This window comes from Triturus cristatus, chromosome 4_2, assembly GCF_964204655.1.
Source record: "Triturus cristatus chromosome 4_2, aTriCri1.1, whole genome shotgun sequence".
In the NCBI taxonomy this organism is placed as follows: domain Eukaryota; kingdom Metazoa; phylum Chordata; class Amphibia; order Caudata; family Salamandridae; genus Triturus; species Triturus cristatus.
The window spans coordinates 566,098,965-566,115,456 of record NC_140586.1 but is presented as its reverse complement, the minus strand read 5'-3'; the positions used below and the strand labels follow the sequence as shown (position 1 = coordinate 566,115,456).

At 42.5% G+C, this 16,492-nt stretch overlaps 1 protein-coding gene across 1 annotated transcript in view; it reads right to left on the bottom strand.

Moving 5' to 3' along the window:
* The window catches only part of AKNAD1 (AKNA domain containing 1), a 318,415-nt gene that overhangs the window by 92,254 nt on the left and 209,669 nt on the right, over window positions 1-16,492 (bottom strand). Inside the window, exons 13-14 of the mRNA XM_085600134.1 lie at window positions 1,688-1,792; window positions 1,506-1,610 (exon numbers count right to left, since the gene is read on the bottom strand). Of these exons, the coding sequence (XP_085456260.1) occupies window positions 1,506-1,610; window positions 1,688-1,792 (210 nt within the window). The remainder of the gene's footprint in view (window positions 1-1,505; window positions 1,611-1,687; window positions 1,793-16,492) is intronic.

Sequence of the window (16,492 nt, the reverse complement as noted above, 5' to 3'; positions counted from 1 at the left end):
AGGTTCGAGTTGAGTAGGATGCTGCAAGTAACATCTGAAAGGAATATTGCCTGCATTTTCATATTTAAAAACAAGCCACACCTTCTTGGATGGCTGTTGTTATGGTTCGTGATGCATACACTAGACATACATTTTAAGATTCAAACCTGCAACCCCCTTTTTCAGTGAAGCCTTGCACTCTGCTACAACTGTCTACTTTCTCTGGATCCTTTCAGTCTCTTTTCAGTCTTTAATTTCTTTCTGTTATCCCGAAACAAGGTGGTGGATGATACTAGAATGGCTGAAGCATTGCAGAGCTGGCACTCGGTTGTTCATCTTCCAGAGATACTTGAATGTTAATAGCCAGATACTTGAAAAGGGCAGAGAAACTGCTTTTTTGCATGAACCTGCCATTTGTAACAGATTCTGGCATTTGCATTTGTTTACTATCATATTTAGGAGAAGATCAAGGTGAAACAGAAGACGCTGATGACGTGTTACGGGACAGAAGTGAAGATGGAGAACAGCAACTACTTGAAATGTCTCTTGAACTCTGGAAGGCTTCTGATGAGAAGGATAGCAGGAGCTGCACCTGTTCTTCAGAAAGACCACTTTTAAGAGGAGGAGGGGGCTGAGGAAGAGCGGAGTCTTCCTCCCTAGGCCTGTTTCTGCCCTTATTGTCCTCCCTAGAGCAGCGACAAGTCTGCGAGAATGTTTTCTGCGATACATAATAAAGCACTAAAGACACCCTTCCGAAAAAGGTACCTTATATCACTGTAGAAAAGACCCATAATGCTATCTACAACAAATTCCAGCCTCAGCTCCTGCCTTTTTTGGGTACAAATTTAAATTAAAGAACTAAATAAAGGTCGCTGAATAACCAGTCTGAATATTCTTTATAATAGTGTGTGTATATATGCATAGCATACATATATATATATATTTGTTCCTCACATTAATAAGGGTAAGAATCTTGGTGGTGTGGTCTAAGCTGTGCTAAGACCAGGCTCTGTAAACTGTCAGGTCCTGCTGAATATCTTGAAACAATGTTGCAGCACGACCACCCACGCTTGAGGACAGGGCTGTGGACGCACACATGCTAACAGGAGACCCCAAGGAGTGGGTGAGGATGGGTGGGGAATATTGCCCCAGGAATGTCCACAGAAGGCTTGAACTGGAGGAACAACTCTGGTGCCTGCCTCTGGTGCCTGCCAAGAGCACAAGGATGCACGGAGTGCGCTACCCAGAAGCACAAAGGCATAGTCAAGGTCAACAGCTACAGACCTCAGCCAACACCCTGGGAAACACTGACACCGGGGAAAACTCTCCCCCTGACTCTTACCAGGAGGAAAGGATCCCTCCCTTTCAAGCTCCACAATTAACATAATTTATGTGTCTGAATCAGTAAATAAACATGGACATTTTCCATTTCACATCCATTACAGTGCGCTATATTTTGCAGGCATTTGATATGTAAGAACAGTTTTCATTTGACTATAATGGTTTCTGTTACATCTTTTACTCACTTGTTGGAATGTGATTTCTGCTCAGTGTATAGGACAGAACAAAGTCATTCAATTTTCTCAGATCTTTTTGATCTTTGTAACCAAAAAGGTCCCCATGTCGTTGACCTGAAAAAAGAATCAATAGTAAGTTAGAAAATACTCTTCAAATTGTAAACAAAACTATATTCTACTACTTATTTTACCTATAGGTTTGTGTTGTTTTTCTGCAGTTGACCTTTGCTCCCTGACTTTGCTCTTCTGCGCAGTAATACGGGAATAAGAGTATGGCGCATCTTCAATAGCACTACCTAAGCAACAACAAGAGAGACAACAATAACAATTCTTAACATATATACATAGATTTTGTCAAGCTGATTTCATTGAGTGACTTAGTATAGTGTTCATACAACCAACAAGGAAGGGATTAGCCCAGTTGAGGTGGAAATTAACGGAGCCATCACATTTCTCACACACAAATATATGCACACAGAAGTTAGCTAAAGCATTTCTTCCATATCATTAGACTGTCCTTTTGGTCGCTTTCCCGAAATTAAACTTGCTCTGCAAGAGAGGCTGGATGATAAAAGAAAATCAACACGCACAAAACAGTCCAGTTAGAAGTTAAATAGGTTGGGTCCGGGTAAAGATATAAAAATACTAAACATTTCTTAACTAAATGCTACCAAAAATGGAGGGGTGACAATATGAGCAACCTTGTTAATTAGCTTTTAGGATGGGTATTAGGTCAAGATACTACGATAAAGGTCTGCCATTGACACCCTTAACATTGCAGGGGTTGCAGAGTGATTTCAAGCGGTGCCTGGTCCCAGATGTTTTAGAAGAAATCTCAACGCGTTTACTCAGTGCATCATGAGACCTTGGTGAAGAGCGTGGAAATATTTAGACCTTTGAAACAACTGTTTTTTCAAACTAGAGCTAGGCAAAAAGTCGCTCAAAATTGGAATGGATCCCTAGCATAACTTAGATGCACTGGGCCTGAATCTAGAGGAATCTCTTTGAATTATTATTACAGTACCCAAGCATCTGACACATTTCTTGCCAAACTTGGTGAAAAGTTTAAAGGCAAACACCCCCCTCCCACCCCCACTCCGTAGTCCAATGCGGGCACAGTCAGGATCACGTCTTGGGTACATGAAGAGGAGAAGGACAAGGGAGATTGCCTCTGAAGGTAGAGGACTGATTACATTTATACGTCCATGCTTGAAATTGAAAACTTCTCTGGTGCCACTTCTGGAATGGCCTGCAAGGAGGATCTGATGTCGTAACTTGGGCTATGAATATGTACGCATGTTTTTGGTTTGTAAAAGCCCTGCAAATCATGTCTTCAGGTTGATCTCCAAACAAATGGTTACCAGAAAAAGACATACGCAACAACCCAGATTATTTGCGCTCTTTCCACTCTTTGAGATAAGTGTGGCGACGGGCAGCCACATTAGCAACTGTAGAAAAAGCTGAAGCTCATAGGATGCTGCAAGTAACATCTGAAAGGAATATTGCCTGCATTTTCATATTTGGAAACAAGCCAGAACAGTCCACACCTTCTTGGGTGGCTGTTGTTATGATTTGAAAAACTTTAACCAAGACTGTGATGCATTGTTGAGGAAATACATTGGATTTTTTCAGGTTTTTTTTCCACTGGTAGGGTGGTATTATTTTCTTAAGAGGCGCCTCACGCGCCTAGCGGCGGGGTGCTTTTAGTGGCATTTCGGGCGCGAGCCAGGTGAGTGCCCAGTGTAAGGGGAGAAGAGTGTGAGGGGGCGCCAGGAAATGCGATATGCAGGGCAGACATCCAGTGGCGTCACTGAGGTGCGCAAGCGACCTCCTCCAGGGAATGGTTAAAACCCCTGGACACGAGGGAGAAGTCCTCTTTGTTCTCTCACCTCGGGTGCCCAGCAGGTCACAGCTGGAGCGAGTTGCGGCGGGTGCCGGGGTGAGGGGGCCTCACAGCGTAGGAGAGAGGAGCGGGCCAACGAGGTTAGTATGCAATGGCCCATATGTAGGAGTAGTAAGTTATTAAAACGTGATAATCATAGAATTAATAAAACCACGAGGAGGGGTGGTAGCGAGGGGGGCCAGGGAATCTAGACCCAGAATGGATGCCGCTTGCTGCTGGTGAGAGACGAGTCAGCGCAATGCGAGCAAGGGTTTAGATGCGGCGGTAATCGAATGAAAGCGGGGAAGAAAGGAGGTTTTTTATAGTTGAAAATCACCGCTGTAGATGGAAGCATGCGCAGGGAATAACATAGAGGCATTAAGCGGGTAGGAGAAGCCCCTCATGTTCCTGTATATATGGATTGTCGTTTTTCCAGTGCAATGTCAGCACAGCGCCCTGTCCGTGGTACTTTTCAGCCGCTTGCCTCGCGCTTCCCGGCGGCGCTACTGGTAGGTGCCGCCTGATCGATGTGCGCGCTATGCCCTGTCAGGTTTCGAGGCCCCGCATGGTGCTTTTTAGGTCTCGGCTCGAAGGCTGCGCTTGCGCAGTCTCGATCCGAGATTTAATGACTTGGAGAAGAGGGGCTTCTCCCCTGTTCTCCATTGGCTGGCCTCTTGAATGCTGGCCAGCCATTGGAGAAGAGGTCCGTCACTCCGAACAGGCCCCGTCCTTTTCTGATTCGGGGGCGTGTTTTTTTCAAGAAGTCTAATTATCTCCTCCAGCCAATGGCAAGAGGAGAGAAAAAGAAAAATACGCTCCCCGAATCCGAAAACGCCACTGCGTTTCTCCGAGGCATTTCTGCTTCGCCTCGGAGAAAGGCGGTGGCGTGCAAGGTCAAAGCAGTGTTTGCAGTTTGAAGAAACCTTCATCCCGACCCTTGCTCGTCTGACTCCCATCGGCGAGCTGTCTGAACACAGGGCCAGTTCTGCTTCCTTCTTCCTCACAGTTACCAGATTGTTCCAGTCCTGGGATTACTATTACCGAATTGACGTGTTCTGGGCCGCATTGAATTACTAGGGCTTGTTACACCGAAAGCCGAAAAGTTATTCCCCGGGGGTATGGAGATATCTTCTAACTCCAGCCATAAAATAAATGTGGCTGTCACCGGAAGAAGGCCCACGAGAAGGCATCTGGAGGACCTTTTCTGGTGAATTAATGGTTCAGAGTTATTTACCATTGCACGGGGCTGTTAGGGTTGGCAGCGGTAAAGACGACCCAGAAGTCCTCTGTAATACTTTCCTGAGGTGTGAAGTGAAGCAGTTTTCTAACGCAGTTGCTGGAGCGGAGTTTTCAGTTTGAAAATTCAGTGGCTTTTGAAGCTCTGGCATGTCTATTCGTTGTACTAATTTATCAATAATTAATAATTAATTATTTGTCTTGTGCAAGTGTGTTTATATTAATCAATCCGTTTGTCTTAACAAGAGAGAGAGTTACACGAGGGTACGCATAAACGTGCTGATTAATTATAATGTGCGTGTTTTCATGTTTAAACGTTGCTATGTGCTGTTTATTTTTGAGCACAAAACGCTTTCCGAATTAATGCTTTTCTATGTTGCAAGAGCTAGATAAATACATACACATAAGGGTATTAGTGGGGTTAACACTGTTTAATCACTATGCTGTAGTAACGATTGTTTTTGTCTCTTTAATTAAGATGGTCTATTGAGGCCTATGATGGCCTAGAAAAGATGGCCGATTTGTAAGCCTGGCTGTGATTTATAATATGAAAACTGTGACGAGGGAGACCCCTGCTGGAAATGGTCCTGAAGCTAACTGACCATGGTCCTTGCTTGCTTGTTTGAAAACTTTCCATGAGGACAGCAGCAGTTTTGGGAGATCTCCAAGTGAAATGAAAAAGTCCTTGGCGGCCTTGGGAAACAAAGGAGCCTTAGAGAAAAACTCTGAACTGTGGCTCGATTGCCGAGGAGAAGTAGAACTAACAAGATACATTTTTTATTTCTTGGTTCCTGTTCCGTAGTCTTTATTTTGTGAACTTTTCCTGAGCGGAGATTTTCAAATGTAGCGATGTTACATCCTTTCCTTCTCGCTCTGCTCAGCAGGTCCGGCGGACATTACAACTTTTTCTATGTTTCCAATGTATCTTTCCATTGTTTTAGACACTATAAGAAATGTTAGCCTAGAGAGGGTTTTTTGCCACTTGCCATTTTGCCTTTGCCGCGTACCGAATCTGCGTTGCTGAGGATCGATGCTGAAGGGACTTCGTCTTGAGAGACATTTACCGAGAGACTTGTCCTGACCCGTTCTGACATTTAGCTAGAATAGGTAACTATGAGAAAATTATTTACTCTGATTGATTTCCTTTGACTAATTTTAGATAAAGCAATATAATTTTAAACATGGTGTTGGATATTCTTTCTTGTCAATTGTTGGGTTTACATTTTTGATCATTGCTGTATATGTTGTATAGATTATGTTTAAGGACAGTCACAAAAACCAGGTCTTATCGACCTCGATATAGATGCAGGGTAATTAGGAGTTTTCTTTCCACAGGATTATTGCTGGTAGAGTATTTGAGCGTATGTTAGTGTAGTGAAATGGGCCCTAGCGTATGATGTATGCATGTGCGTGTAACTGTGAGATTACTCTATCCGTGGTAGTGGGAATATTATACACACCCTGATCTCTATCAATTTCCTGGTAGCAGAGGATGGTTTTTGATGATTGTCTTGATCTGATAAGATTGCTTGTACATTAGTTTATTGATTATTGATTATTGGTTCATGTTGGTATATGTACTAATACTATATGTTGGAGTCGTAATGTTGAGTTATATGTAGTGCTTCTGGAACTTGGAAGCTGTAGCAGTTTCGTAGTAGGGCAGAGGGAAGTATATGCTGCTCTCGGGAAAGACGGAATTGTGAGGAATAACGTGTGACAATTGAAGTTGCGCGTCACATTGTCTGGGTTCGGAATCAGTGACATTGTCGTATGTTACTATTAGAATATATTTCTAGTATATAAGGAGTGTGTATGATAATGAAGGTTATCTGTGAAACTCTGGTCTTAAGTCCCAGGGATCCGTAAGGATTTCCGTTAAAGCTTATCGCGGGAGGAGTAATAGGTATTCTCTGAGCTTGTTTGAAGAACTGGGCAAAGAAAGCTTGCTTAGTTGATGTATGTTATAATTCTGTAGTGGGACAGATTGTGCGCTGTTCTCGGGAAGCAGGATTCTGTGTGCATGTACTATATTTTCTTGTATGAATGTGCGTGGATGCATATACATTTATTGACTGTAAGACTCTTTGGACAAGTCCTAGAGGAAACGGTTAGGAGATGTATGAAAGTTTGTTGACTCTTGAGAAATAGACACTCTTTACTGTTCTGTGGTTAGCGAAGCAGACAATGGAGATGTTTTTATGTTGTAACTAATAGATTTTGTAGAAATTTTGACACGAAGTCTACTGAGAGATTTTGTAAAGGAGGGGTAGACGAGTGACAGAAGACAGGAGACAAGCGACTGCAGCGACTGTTGACGTCAGAAAGACTGCGCTCTGATTGGATAGTGGATCAGAATAGGGTTCGCGCTAGGATTGGTGCGTTAGTGTGAGTCGCGCAAGGATTGGAAGAGCTATTTAGTGACGTAGGCGCTCCAGGATTGGTGCGTTAGTGTGAGTCGCGCTGTTATTGGTTGAAAATTTGTATTGTATATTTATAATACGAGAAAGAGTAGAGAGTTTTGGTAAGCGCTAGAATGTATTACCAAGAAGAGAAAAAGAAGAAAACGTTCTTTGGAAAAATTAAAAAGTGGTTTAACAAGGATAAAGATGTTAAGACAAGAGAGGGTGAGTTGCTACCTCCAACGAAAACACCTGCATCCTTCATGGCTGCGAAATATGGGTTTCATACCTGTATATGGTTGGAGAATTGGGTTAGGTACACTAAAGAAGATGGTGTTCTAGCATTTCCAGAACATGGTTCATTTAATCTGGCCGTGTTGAGAAATTTACGGGAAAAGATGTTATGTCTAGACCCGAAACCAAGACCTACACAGTTTGAGGCTCTAGTGGAATGGGAAGAAGAAGTTCATGAGCGAGAAAAACAGAGGTCTGGAGGGTACTATAGGTATATGTCTGGGAGGAGACATGATCGTGAGACTCATCATGATCGAATGAAAAGGTGGCGAGATGCTAGTATGTCAGAGGGATTATATCCGATGAGGACAGTTGAAGGAGGAGCAGAAAGGGTTCCTGAGTCAGAAATGAGAAGATATGGAGAATATGAGGATGAGGTCTTGAATGACATGATTTACAAGAGACCACCTCCATATAGACCAGAACCAGATGAGAGTACACCAGTTGTTTCTCCGATAAGAGATACAGTTTGTATTATTGAGACAGAAAAAGTGACACCTGAATCTAGAGGTAATAATTCTTTCAGGGAGAGAGAGAATCGAGGTAGTGATGAAAATACCAGACAATTAGCCAGAACCACAACAGAGCTGACTGAGAAAATTAGGGAGTTAACGAAGAATCTGGAAGCTGTTACGGTGCCTGTAACTATAGGTCCGGTTATTCCTGTGTTTGATAAACAGAGGACAGGTGAAAATGGACTGGTGGTTCCATATGTTGGGAATAATTTGACAAATTCAGTTGGTCCTTCAGGAGATTCAAGTAAAAGAACAGAAAGAAGTGACCTGAGACGATCCAGACATGACATATGTAGTGAAATACTGGATGCTAGTGAACCTAGTTGTTCAGGGATGCCGATTTTAGAACCGCAAAAGAGAGTGGTTCCAGTGAGAAAAACTGCTGAAATAACGGTTGATGATTTGAATGATTGGATGAAGGTTCTTCAGAAAAAGGATAAAGACTCACAAGCAATTGATGTGGTTAAGTTACGGGTAGAATTAGAAGAGCTTGTTACAGGAACAGTTCCAACAGAAATTTTGAAGAGTCATCATGATGGTGAGCTAATGTTCATGTGTAAAAACATCACCTGGAGAGCAAGGAATACACATGACAGGCTAAGAGCGATAGCAAATGAACAGGGAGTTGACATTGATAAAGTGAAGGCTTTACAAAAAACCTACAGGATGGATTTTACGGAGAAGGATATAGAAAATTTGAATGCTACTGGTAGAACAGGACAGATTAAGGAAATGGTAGCATTATTGCGAAGATGGGGTGATGTAGAAAAGTGGAAGGATAGGTGGTATAAGAAAAGAGAGGAATCTGAAGATAGAACAACTTATTCAGCATTTCCAGTGAGAGAAAAAGAGAAACCAGTGGATAATTATCCTATGAGAGAAATACCTGGAGGAGGATATGTACATGTTCCATGGACTAGACAGGATATTTTATCATTTACGAATGATTTCCCTCGATTGAGAGAAAAGCCCGTCGAGTGGTATAGGCAGGTAGATAGGTTTGTGAAATTGTCAAAAGTGCTGTGGGTTGACCTGAATAGTCTGTTTGATATAATTGTTCCAGCAGACTTGTGGACTGAGTGTAAAATAGTTGTGAGTTGGCCTACTGAGGAATATCCAAGAGATCCAAGAACAGGGGCACCAGATCCAGAGGTAATGAGAAAATATGATCAGGTGATGGTATACCTGAAGAGTAAAGTACCTGCAAAAGAGACAGACTGGGTTAAAATAGATCGAACACAACAGGAAGCGAAAGAATCAGTTCATGCTTTTTACGAGAGGCTGATACTGGCATTTAAACAATTCAGTGGAGATGAACACCTGGATGACAAAGATTTGAGTCATTTTGTATACAGATTTGTATATGGCCTTAGACCTGAAATTGGTGAGAGAATTCGTGAGCACACAGTGGATTGGCAGAGTAAGAAAGTAGATGAGATCCTGAGGCATGCAAAATACTTCAGTGATGAAATTGAAGCAAAACAAAGAAAGCTGAAAGAGAAAGCAATGTGGGCACAAGTGAAAGTTGCGGAAAGACAGGAAGCACAGTTAGTGGAACAAGCGAATAATCCAGGAAATAATGCAGGGAATAGACCTAGATATGTAGGGAAAGGAAAAGGAAGTCTTGAGGAAGCAAAAAAAAAGTTTCCTTGTCACAACTGTGGCCAATTGGGGCATTGGAGATCGGAATGTCCTAATCCACCATTAGTAAGTAATGAAAATAAACCCTTAAATCAACAGGTGCAGAATGAAGGAAATAATCAACAGCAGCAACAACAGAAAGTTGTGAGACAGCAGAGTCAAGAGCCAAAACCGCCCTTGCCACAGAATAGAGGGTTACAAAAGTATAATCAGGATTCAGGATTCTACAATGATGAGCAGGTAAACAAACCAAGACGTTCTAACAAAGTACAACAGTACTTGTTAAAGAGTGAGGGGAGTGAGTCTGAGGGTGATTATTGACGGTGCCGAAGAGAGGAGGAAGAGTGCATACTTGGTGCAACTCTAGAAATAGACCAGGCAGGACCATTTGTGGATGGGAAAATAAATGAGGAGAGTGTTACTTTTTTGGTAGACACAGGTGCGACAAGATCAACTGTCAGGTCAACAGATGTTAGAAATCTTCCTCTCTCGGATGAAGCAATCCAAGTAGTTGGTGTAGCCAATACACAAATCAGAACACGTCTTACTGAACCAGTGAGAGTACAGATAGGGAAATTTTCAGATATGCACAGATTTATCGTCTGTGACACGAGTCCAGTGAACTTGTTAGGTAGGGACTTGTTATGCAAAATGAACTGTACAATTTTTTGTACACCGGATGGAATAGCTTTTGAGACACCAGATGAGGATGTTTTGTACCGAGTGACTCTAGAGAATAGAGAAAGTGAGTTAATTGGTGCATTTGCTGTGTTTGATCCGGAGGATTTGCCTCGAGAACTAAGAGACACAGTGAAAAGGGCAGTTTGGGATTTTACCGGAGAGGATGTGGGATTGATGAATAATGTAGATCCAGTGAAAATTGCAGTGAAAGAAGGAATCACATATCCTAACATTCCTCAGTACAAAATGACACCAGAAATAATTGAAGGAATAACTCCTATAATTGAGAAAATGATTCAGCAAGGAGTCCTGAGAGAACTACTGAGTTGTCCGTGTAATTCACCGATAATGGGACTAAAAAAGCCAAATGGGAAATTTAGGATCGTACAGGATTTGAGAAAAGTTAATCAAATTGTGGTGGCATGTTGTCCTATTGTGCCAAATCCATCAGTGATCCTGTATGAAATTCCACATGATGCTGAGTGGTATACAGTGATTGATTTGTGTCATGCGTTCTTTTCAATTCCATTGCATCATGATAGCCAGCCGATTTTTGCATTTAGGTTTGGCCAGCGTATTTTAGCATGGTGTCGTATCCCACAGGGGTATACGGAGAGTCCTTCGATATTCAATCAGTTATTGAAGAAATCGTTGGAAAGTTTGATCATGCCCGAGAGTTCAGTGCTAGTGCAGTATATTGATGAATAGAATAGAATAGAAATAGATTTGTTGAGCGCGGTTGCTGCCCAAGGGCGTCCAAGCGCTGAGATAAAAATTGGAGAGACGTGCTGAGTGACAGATTAGAGCTCAGAGGCTTTGGTGAATAACAAGGTTTTCAGCTTTTTTCGGAAGGATAGCAGGTGCGGGTTGGAACGGAGTGAGAGGGGGAGAGTGTTCCAAAGTTTAGCTGTATTCAATGAGAACAACCTACCCCCGGATCTGGCTCTCTTCACTCTAGGAACCTTTGCCAGGAAAGCCTCAGTGGAGCGGAGGTTCCTATTTGGGTGATAGGGGATGACAAGGTTGCTGTTAATTGCAGGTTCTGTTTTCCAAAAGGCCTGGTGCGCAATGCACAGTGCCTTGAATGTCACTCTGTACTTTACTGGTAGCCAGTGAAGACTTTTTAATGCAGGTCTAGCTGACTGGGCTCGTGGAATCTGTAACAGGGTGCGTGCTGCGCAATTTTGTACCACCTGGAGTTTCCGGAGGGTCATCTCGGGAGCCCCTACATATAGGGCATTGTTTGAGTCCAGGCGGGACTGGATGAGGCCTTGTACTGCCACTTTCTTGGCTTCTAGGGGCAGGAGTGGAAGGACTTTCCTCAGAGTCTTGAGGATGCCGAAGCAGGTGGCGGACAACTTAGTAGCCTGGGTGGAAAAGGAGAGCTTCCTGTCCAGCCACACTCCTAGGCTCTTGACGCTTTCCTTGGGGGTAGGGGGAGAGCCCAGAGCTTGGGGCCACAAGGAGGTGAAAGATGTCGGCGAGGCAGGGCCCAGAAGCAAAAGCTCTGTTTTATCTCCGTTTAGTTTAAGGGAGGAGTTGGTCATCCACTCCTTAACATCTTCTAGGCAGCTCAACAGGCCTCCATGGGGTTGGCTGATGTTCTCTTGAGCCAATGATACCACTAACTGGGTGTCGTCGGCGTATGACACAATTTTAATGCCGTATGGTTTGACGATCCCAGCCAGTGGCTTCATGTAGATATTGAATAGCACAGGGCTCAGAAAGGAGCCCTGTGGTACTCCACAGCTGAGAGGCTTGCTGGTTGATGTAATGTCGCCGTCGAAGATCTGGAAAGATCTATCGGACAGGAAGGAGTCGAACCACCTTGCCACTGGTGGCATCAAAGACACGTGAAGCTTGTGAAGTAGATACCATAGCTTTACTGAATCATCTGGCAGATGGAGGGTTAAAGGTATCTCCAGCCAAATTGCAATTTTGCAGGAAAGAGGTGCATTATCTTGGACACAATATTGAAAAGGGTCTGAGAAAAGTGACTGATGACAGGATCAGAATAATCAGAGAAATGAAAGCTCCAAAAACCCAGAGAGAAGTGAGAATGTTCCTGGGTATGGTGGGTTATTGTCGTCAGTGGATAGTTAATTTTTCGCTGATAGCAAAGCCATTGATTAGACCGACAAAAAGTGAAATGACAGATCCATTGGATCTAGATGCAGAACAAATGGCAGCATTTGAAGAGCTCAAAAATAAAATGTGTGAGGCTCCAGCCTTGGGTATGCCTGACTATGAGAAAGAATTTGAGTTGTACTGCAGTGAGAGGAATGGATGTGCACTTTCAGTGTTAATTCAGAAGCATGGATTACTGAGAAGGCCTATTGCGTACTTCTCATCGACACTTGACCCTGTAGCTGTGGGTTTACCAGGTTGTCTGAAATCTGTGGCAGCAACATGCAGAAGCCTGGAACAGAGTGAGGGAATCATAATGGGATATCCTGTAAGGGTATTCGTACCTCACAATGTGGCAATTCTTTTGACAAGAAGCAGAACTCAGTACATGTCACATAGTCGGTTGACTAAATATGAAAAAGTGATTCTGGGAGCATCAAATGTGACTCTTGAGAGATGTGTAAATGTGAATCCAGCGACACTTTTGCCAGATATTGAAAATGTGGGTGTGAAGATGGAAGATGATCATGATTGTTTGGATGTGCTTGATTACTGTACAAAACCGAGACCAGACATAAGGGATCTTCCCTTGCATGAGAGTGATCATGTGTTGTTTGTGGATGGATCATGCCTGAGAAATGATAATGGTGTGCTATGCGCAGCATATGCGGTATGCAAAGTTTCAGAGGTCATGGAAGCATCACCATTGAAAGGAGTGAAATCTGCGCAAGTTGCTGAATTGGTGGCATTGACAAAAGCTTGCGAAATTGGGAAAGATTTGAGGACAACTGTAATGACTGATAGTCAGTATGGATTTGGAGTGGTGCATGATTTTGGCCAGCTTTGGCTACAAAGAGGTTTCTTGACATCGGGTGGAACTCCGATAAAGAATGCTGAAATGATTGGTAAATTGCTTGAGGCGATACAGCTGCCTAAGGAGTTAGCAGTTGTAAAATGTGCTGCCCATGGACAAGGAGAGGATTTTATAACGGTCGGAAACCGTTATGCCAACGATGTTGCGCAATACTGTGCCAAGACAAATCAGTCCATCAATCGGGACCGAGAGGGGGAAATGTCTTTACTCTCTGTGATGTTTACTAATGTCTTAGAGACATGGGATGAAGTGAAACAGTTGCAAGATGAGGCAGGTGAGGAAGAGAAAAAAGATTGGATTAAGGCAGGATGTGCTCCAAGAGAAACAGACCATGTTTGGGTCTACAGAGATGGCAGACCAGTAATGCCCAACTCCATCTTGTCGTCAATGGCAAGGATGTATCATGGCCAGGGACATTTGGGGAGGGATGCGATGGTTAGGTCGTTCAAGCAGACCTGGTACAATGCAAAGTTCAGGACAATTGCAGAAAGCATCTGTCAAAGGTGTTTAGTTTGTCAGCAATTTAACACTGGAAAAAAGACAGTGGTGAGTCTGGGGACAATAGGCAGAGAAGGAGGTCCTTTTACAAGAATGCAGATTGATTTCATTGAAATGCCCCAAGTAAACAGACTGAGGTATGTTCTAGTGGTAGTCTGTTTGTTTTCAAGGTGGGTGGAAGCTTACCCGACTAAAAGAAATGATGGATTAACAGTGGCAAAGTTACTGTTAAGGGAGTTGATTCCTAGGTACGGGTTTCCAGTAACAGTTGAGTCTGATAGAGGTGGACACTTTCAAAATGAGCTTATGGGTTTGATTTGTGAAGCATTGAAAATACAGCAGAAGCTACATTGTGCATACCGACCAGAGGCTTCTGGTGTGGTTGAGCAGATTAATGGCACAATCAAGAATAGGATTGGAAAAATGTGCTTAGCCACTGGCATGAAATGGCCAGACGTTTTACCTCTAGTTCTGATGACTATGAGATCTACTCCAGATAGAACTACTGGTTTGAGTCCGCACAAAATAATCATGGGACGTGCAATGCGCCATGCATTCGTGCCTGTCAATAAATTGGTGACAATAACTGATGACATGATTTTGGATTACTGTAAAGGCCTGGCTGACGCAGTTCATTCTGTGTTTCACCAGGTTGGAGAAGAAGCTACCACACTTGAGAAGAAGCAAGCCCATGATCTGAGTCCAGGAGACTGGGTGAGGATTAAGGTACACAGAAGAAGAAATTGCTTGATTCCAAGGTGGGGAAGGCCGAGACAAGTTATTCTGACTACGACGACTGCAGTAAAGTGTGCTGGAGTGAAGCACTGGGTACATGCAAGTCATACTCTGAGAGTTCCAAACCCAAAAGAAGGGACTGGTAAAGAGTATTTTGAAGAGTCAGATTCCAGTGATGATGAAGATACAGAATCAGTGAGGAAAGAAGCAGAAAAAGCTTCGAATGAATCACTGCGAGTATCAGAGAGAAGATCAGATTCTGTAAGAGAGCCTGAAGTTTCAAACAGCAGTGAAGGAAAAAGAAAAGAAAAGAGAAATCACACAGAGACTACTCCTGAATCAGAAGAGGAGGAGATTGAAGAACCACTTGAGATTATACTTGAAGAAGCAGGGTCAGAAGAAGATAGAGAGGGACAGATTGCGGAAGACCCCCGAGGAGGTGTAGGGAACATTCATGACGAGCTAGGTGAAGGGACAAGTAGACAGCAAGAAGATTGCGTGTCGGAGACCCGAGGAGGGACAGGAGTAGAGAAGTCTCAAATAGTGGTGAAGAAATCTGTGGAGAAAAAGAAAACTGCTATAAAACGAAAACAGAAGGCACTTGAGACAGAATTGGATGATGAGAATGAACAAACAGAGGGTCGAGTTCTGAGAAAGAGAACTTGGATTGGAGAAAGAAGCAATAAAGAAATAAAGCCAAAAAAGGTGATAAAAGGAGATCGTTGGCCTAACAACAGAGTTAAGAGGCTGAGATACAGAATAATAAGAGCAAACACATCGAAAGCTGAACAAGTGAATGAAGTATCGAGTCAAAGTTCAAAAGCTGAAGGAGAAGAATCAAAGGAATCAAAAGAACCAGTAGAAATAAAAAGAGTAAGAAGACCCAACCAAAAGTACAGATCACCGGAATGGTCTTATGTGGCACTGTCTGAAGAAGGAAAAGAAGAAACAGTGACTCGAGATAATCCGGAAGAGATCTTGAGAGAAGTGGTTGAGGAAGATACTGGTGAAATCCTGAGAGCACTCTTGACTGATATTGGAGAAGAGTCAGATACTGAGGATTTTGATGTTGGAGATCTAATACAATTTGATGTTGAAGAAATTGAAGTGAAGAATGACAAGTATCCAAACTGAATAAAAGAAAGATTCACTTGGATTGAGTGAACGAGAAGATCTTTTGGAGAAACTGGAGGAGAAAAGAGTTTGAAACAATCGTTGAAGAATTTGAAAGTTCCTATTTCAGTAGTGGAGTAGTAGAGGTTAAAGCAAAATAGTAAAATGGCTACCAAGGCTTATTACAAGTTGCCTGACCATTGGTATGGCACGTGTTATGTGGGCCTGGTTTTTCCGAAAATTTTTCATATAGATAAGATAAGAGATGTAGAAGATATTAACTTACTAATGCGTTTTAAGAGAGAAACTTGGTCTGAAATTGTAGGTGACATTTTTTGGGGTTTTGATTCCAGCAGTGGGAATTTCTTTAAATGCTTATGGAATTCGGAAACTGTCCACAGTGGTTGATCGCTTATCGACAAATACCGCAGGAGGGTTTCTTTTGGTGAATACGGAATTAAGTGCCGTACGTGCATGAAGAATTAGTACCATTTGAAGCTGAGAGTTTATGGACTAAAATAGCTAATAAAATGATAGCTGTTAAGGATTTTATTGCAAAAATAGGTAGTACTATTATAGGTAGAATATTGTTTCCTTTAACTTGTATACTTGTTGCTTTATTGATACTGAGATTAGTGTGTGTGTGTTGTAAAAACAGGGGAGGGAAAAAGAAATTGGATAAAGAAAAGAAAAACAAGAGGTTGAAAAGAGAACCGCAAGAAATTGAATTAGAAGAATTGAGGGAGAGTGTTTATTTAGAGACAAAGAGGGATGATGAAAGAGTGACTGGTGTGTAATGATGTATGAGGAGAAAAAGACATTTCCGATTTCTCCTAAAATGGGGCTAAATTTTCACAAAATTTTTTTTGGGGGGTTTATTTGGTGATAAAATCACCAAAGGGGGGATTGCTGGAGCGGAGTTTTCAGTTTGAAAATTCAGTGGCTTTTGAAGCTCTGGCATGTCTATTCGTTGTACTAATTTATTAATAATTAATAAT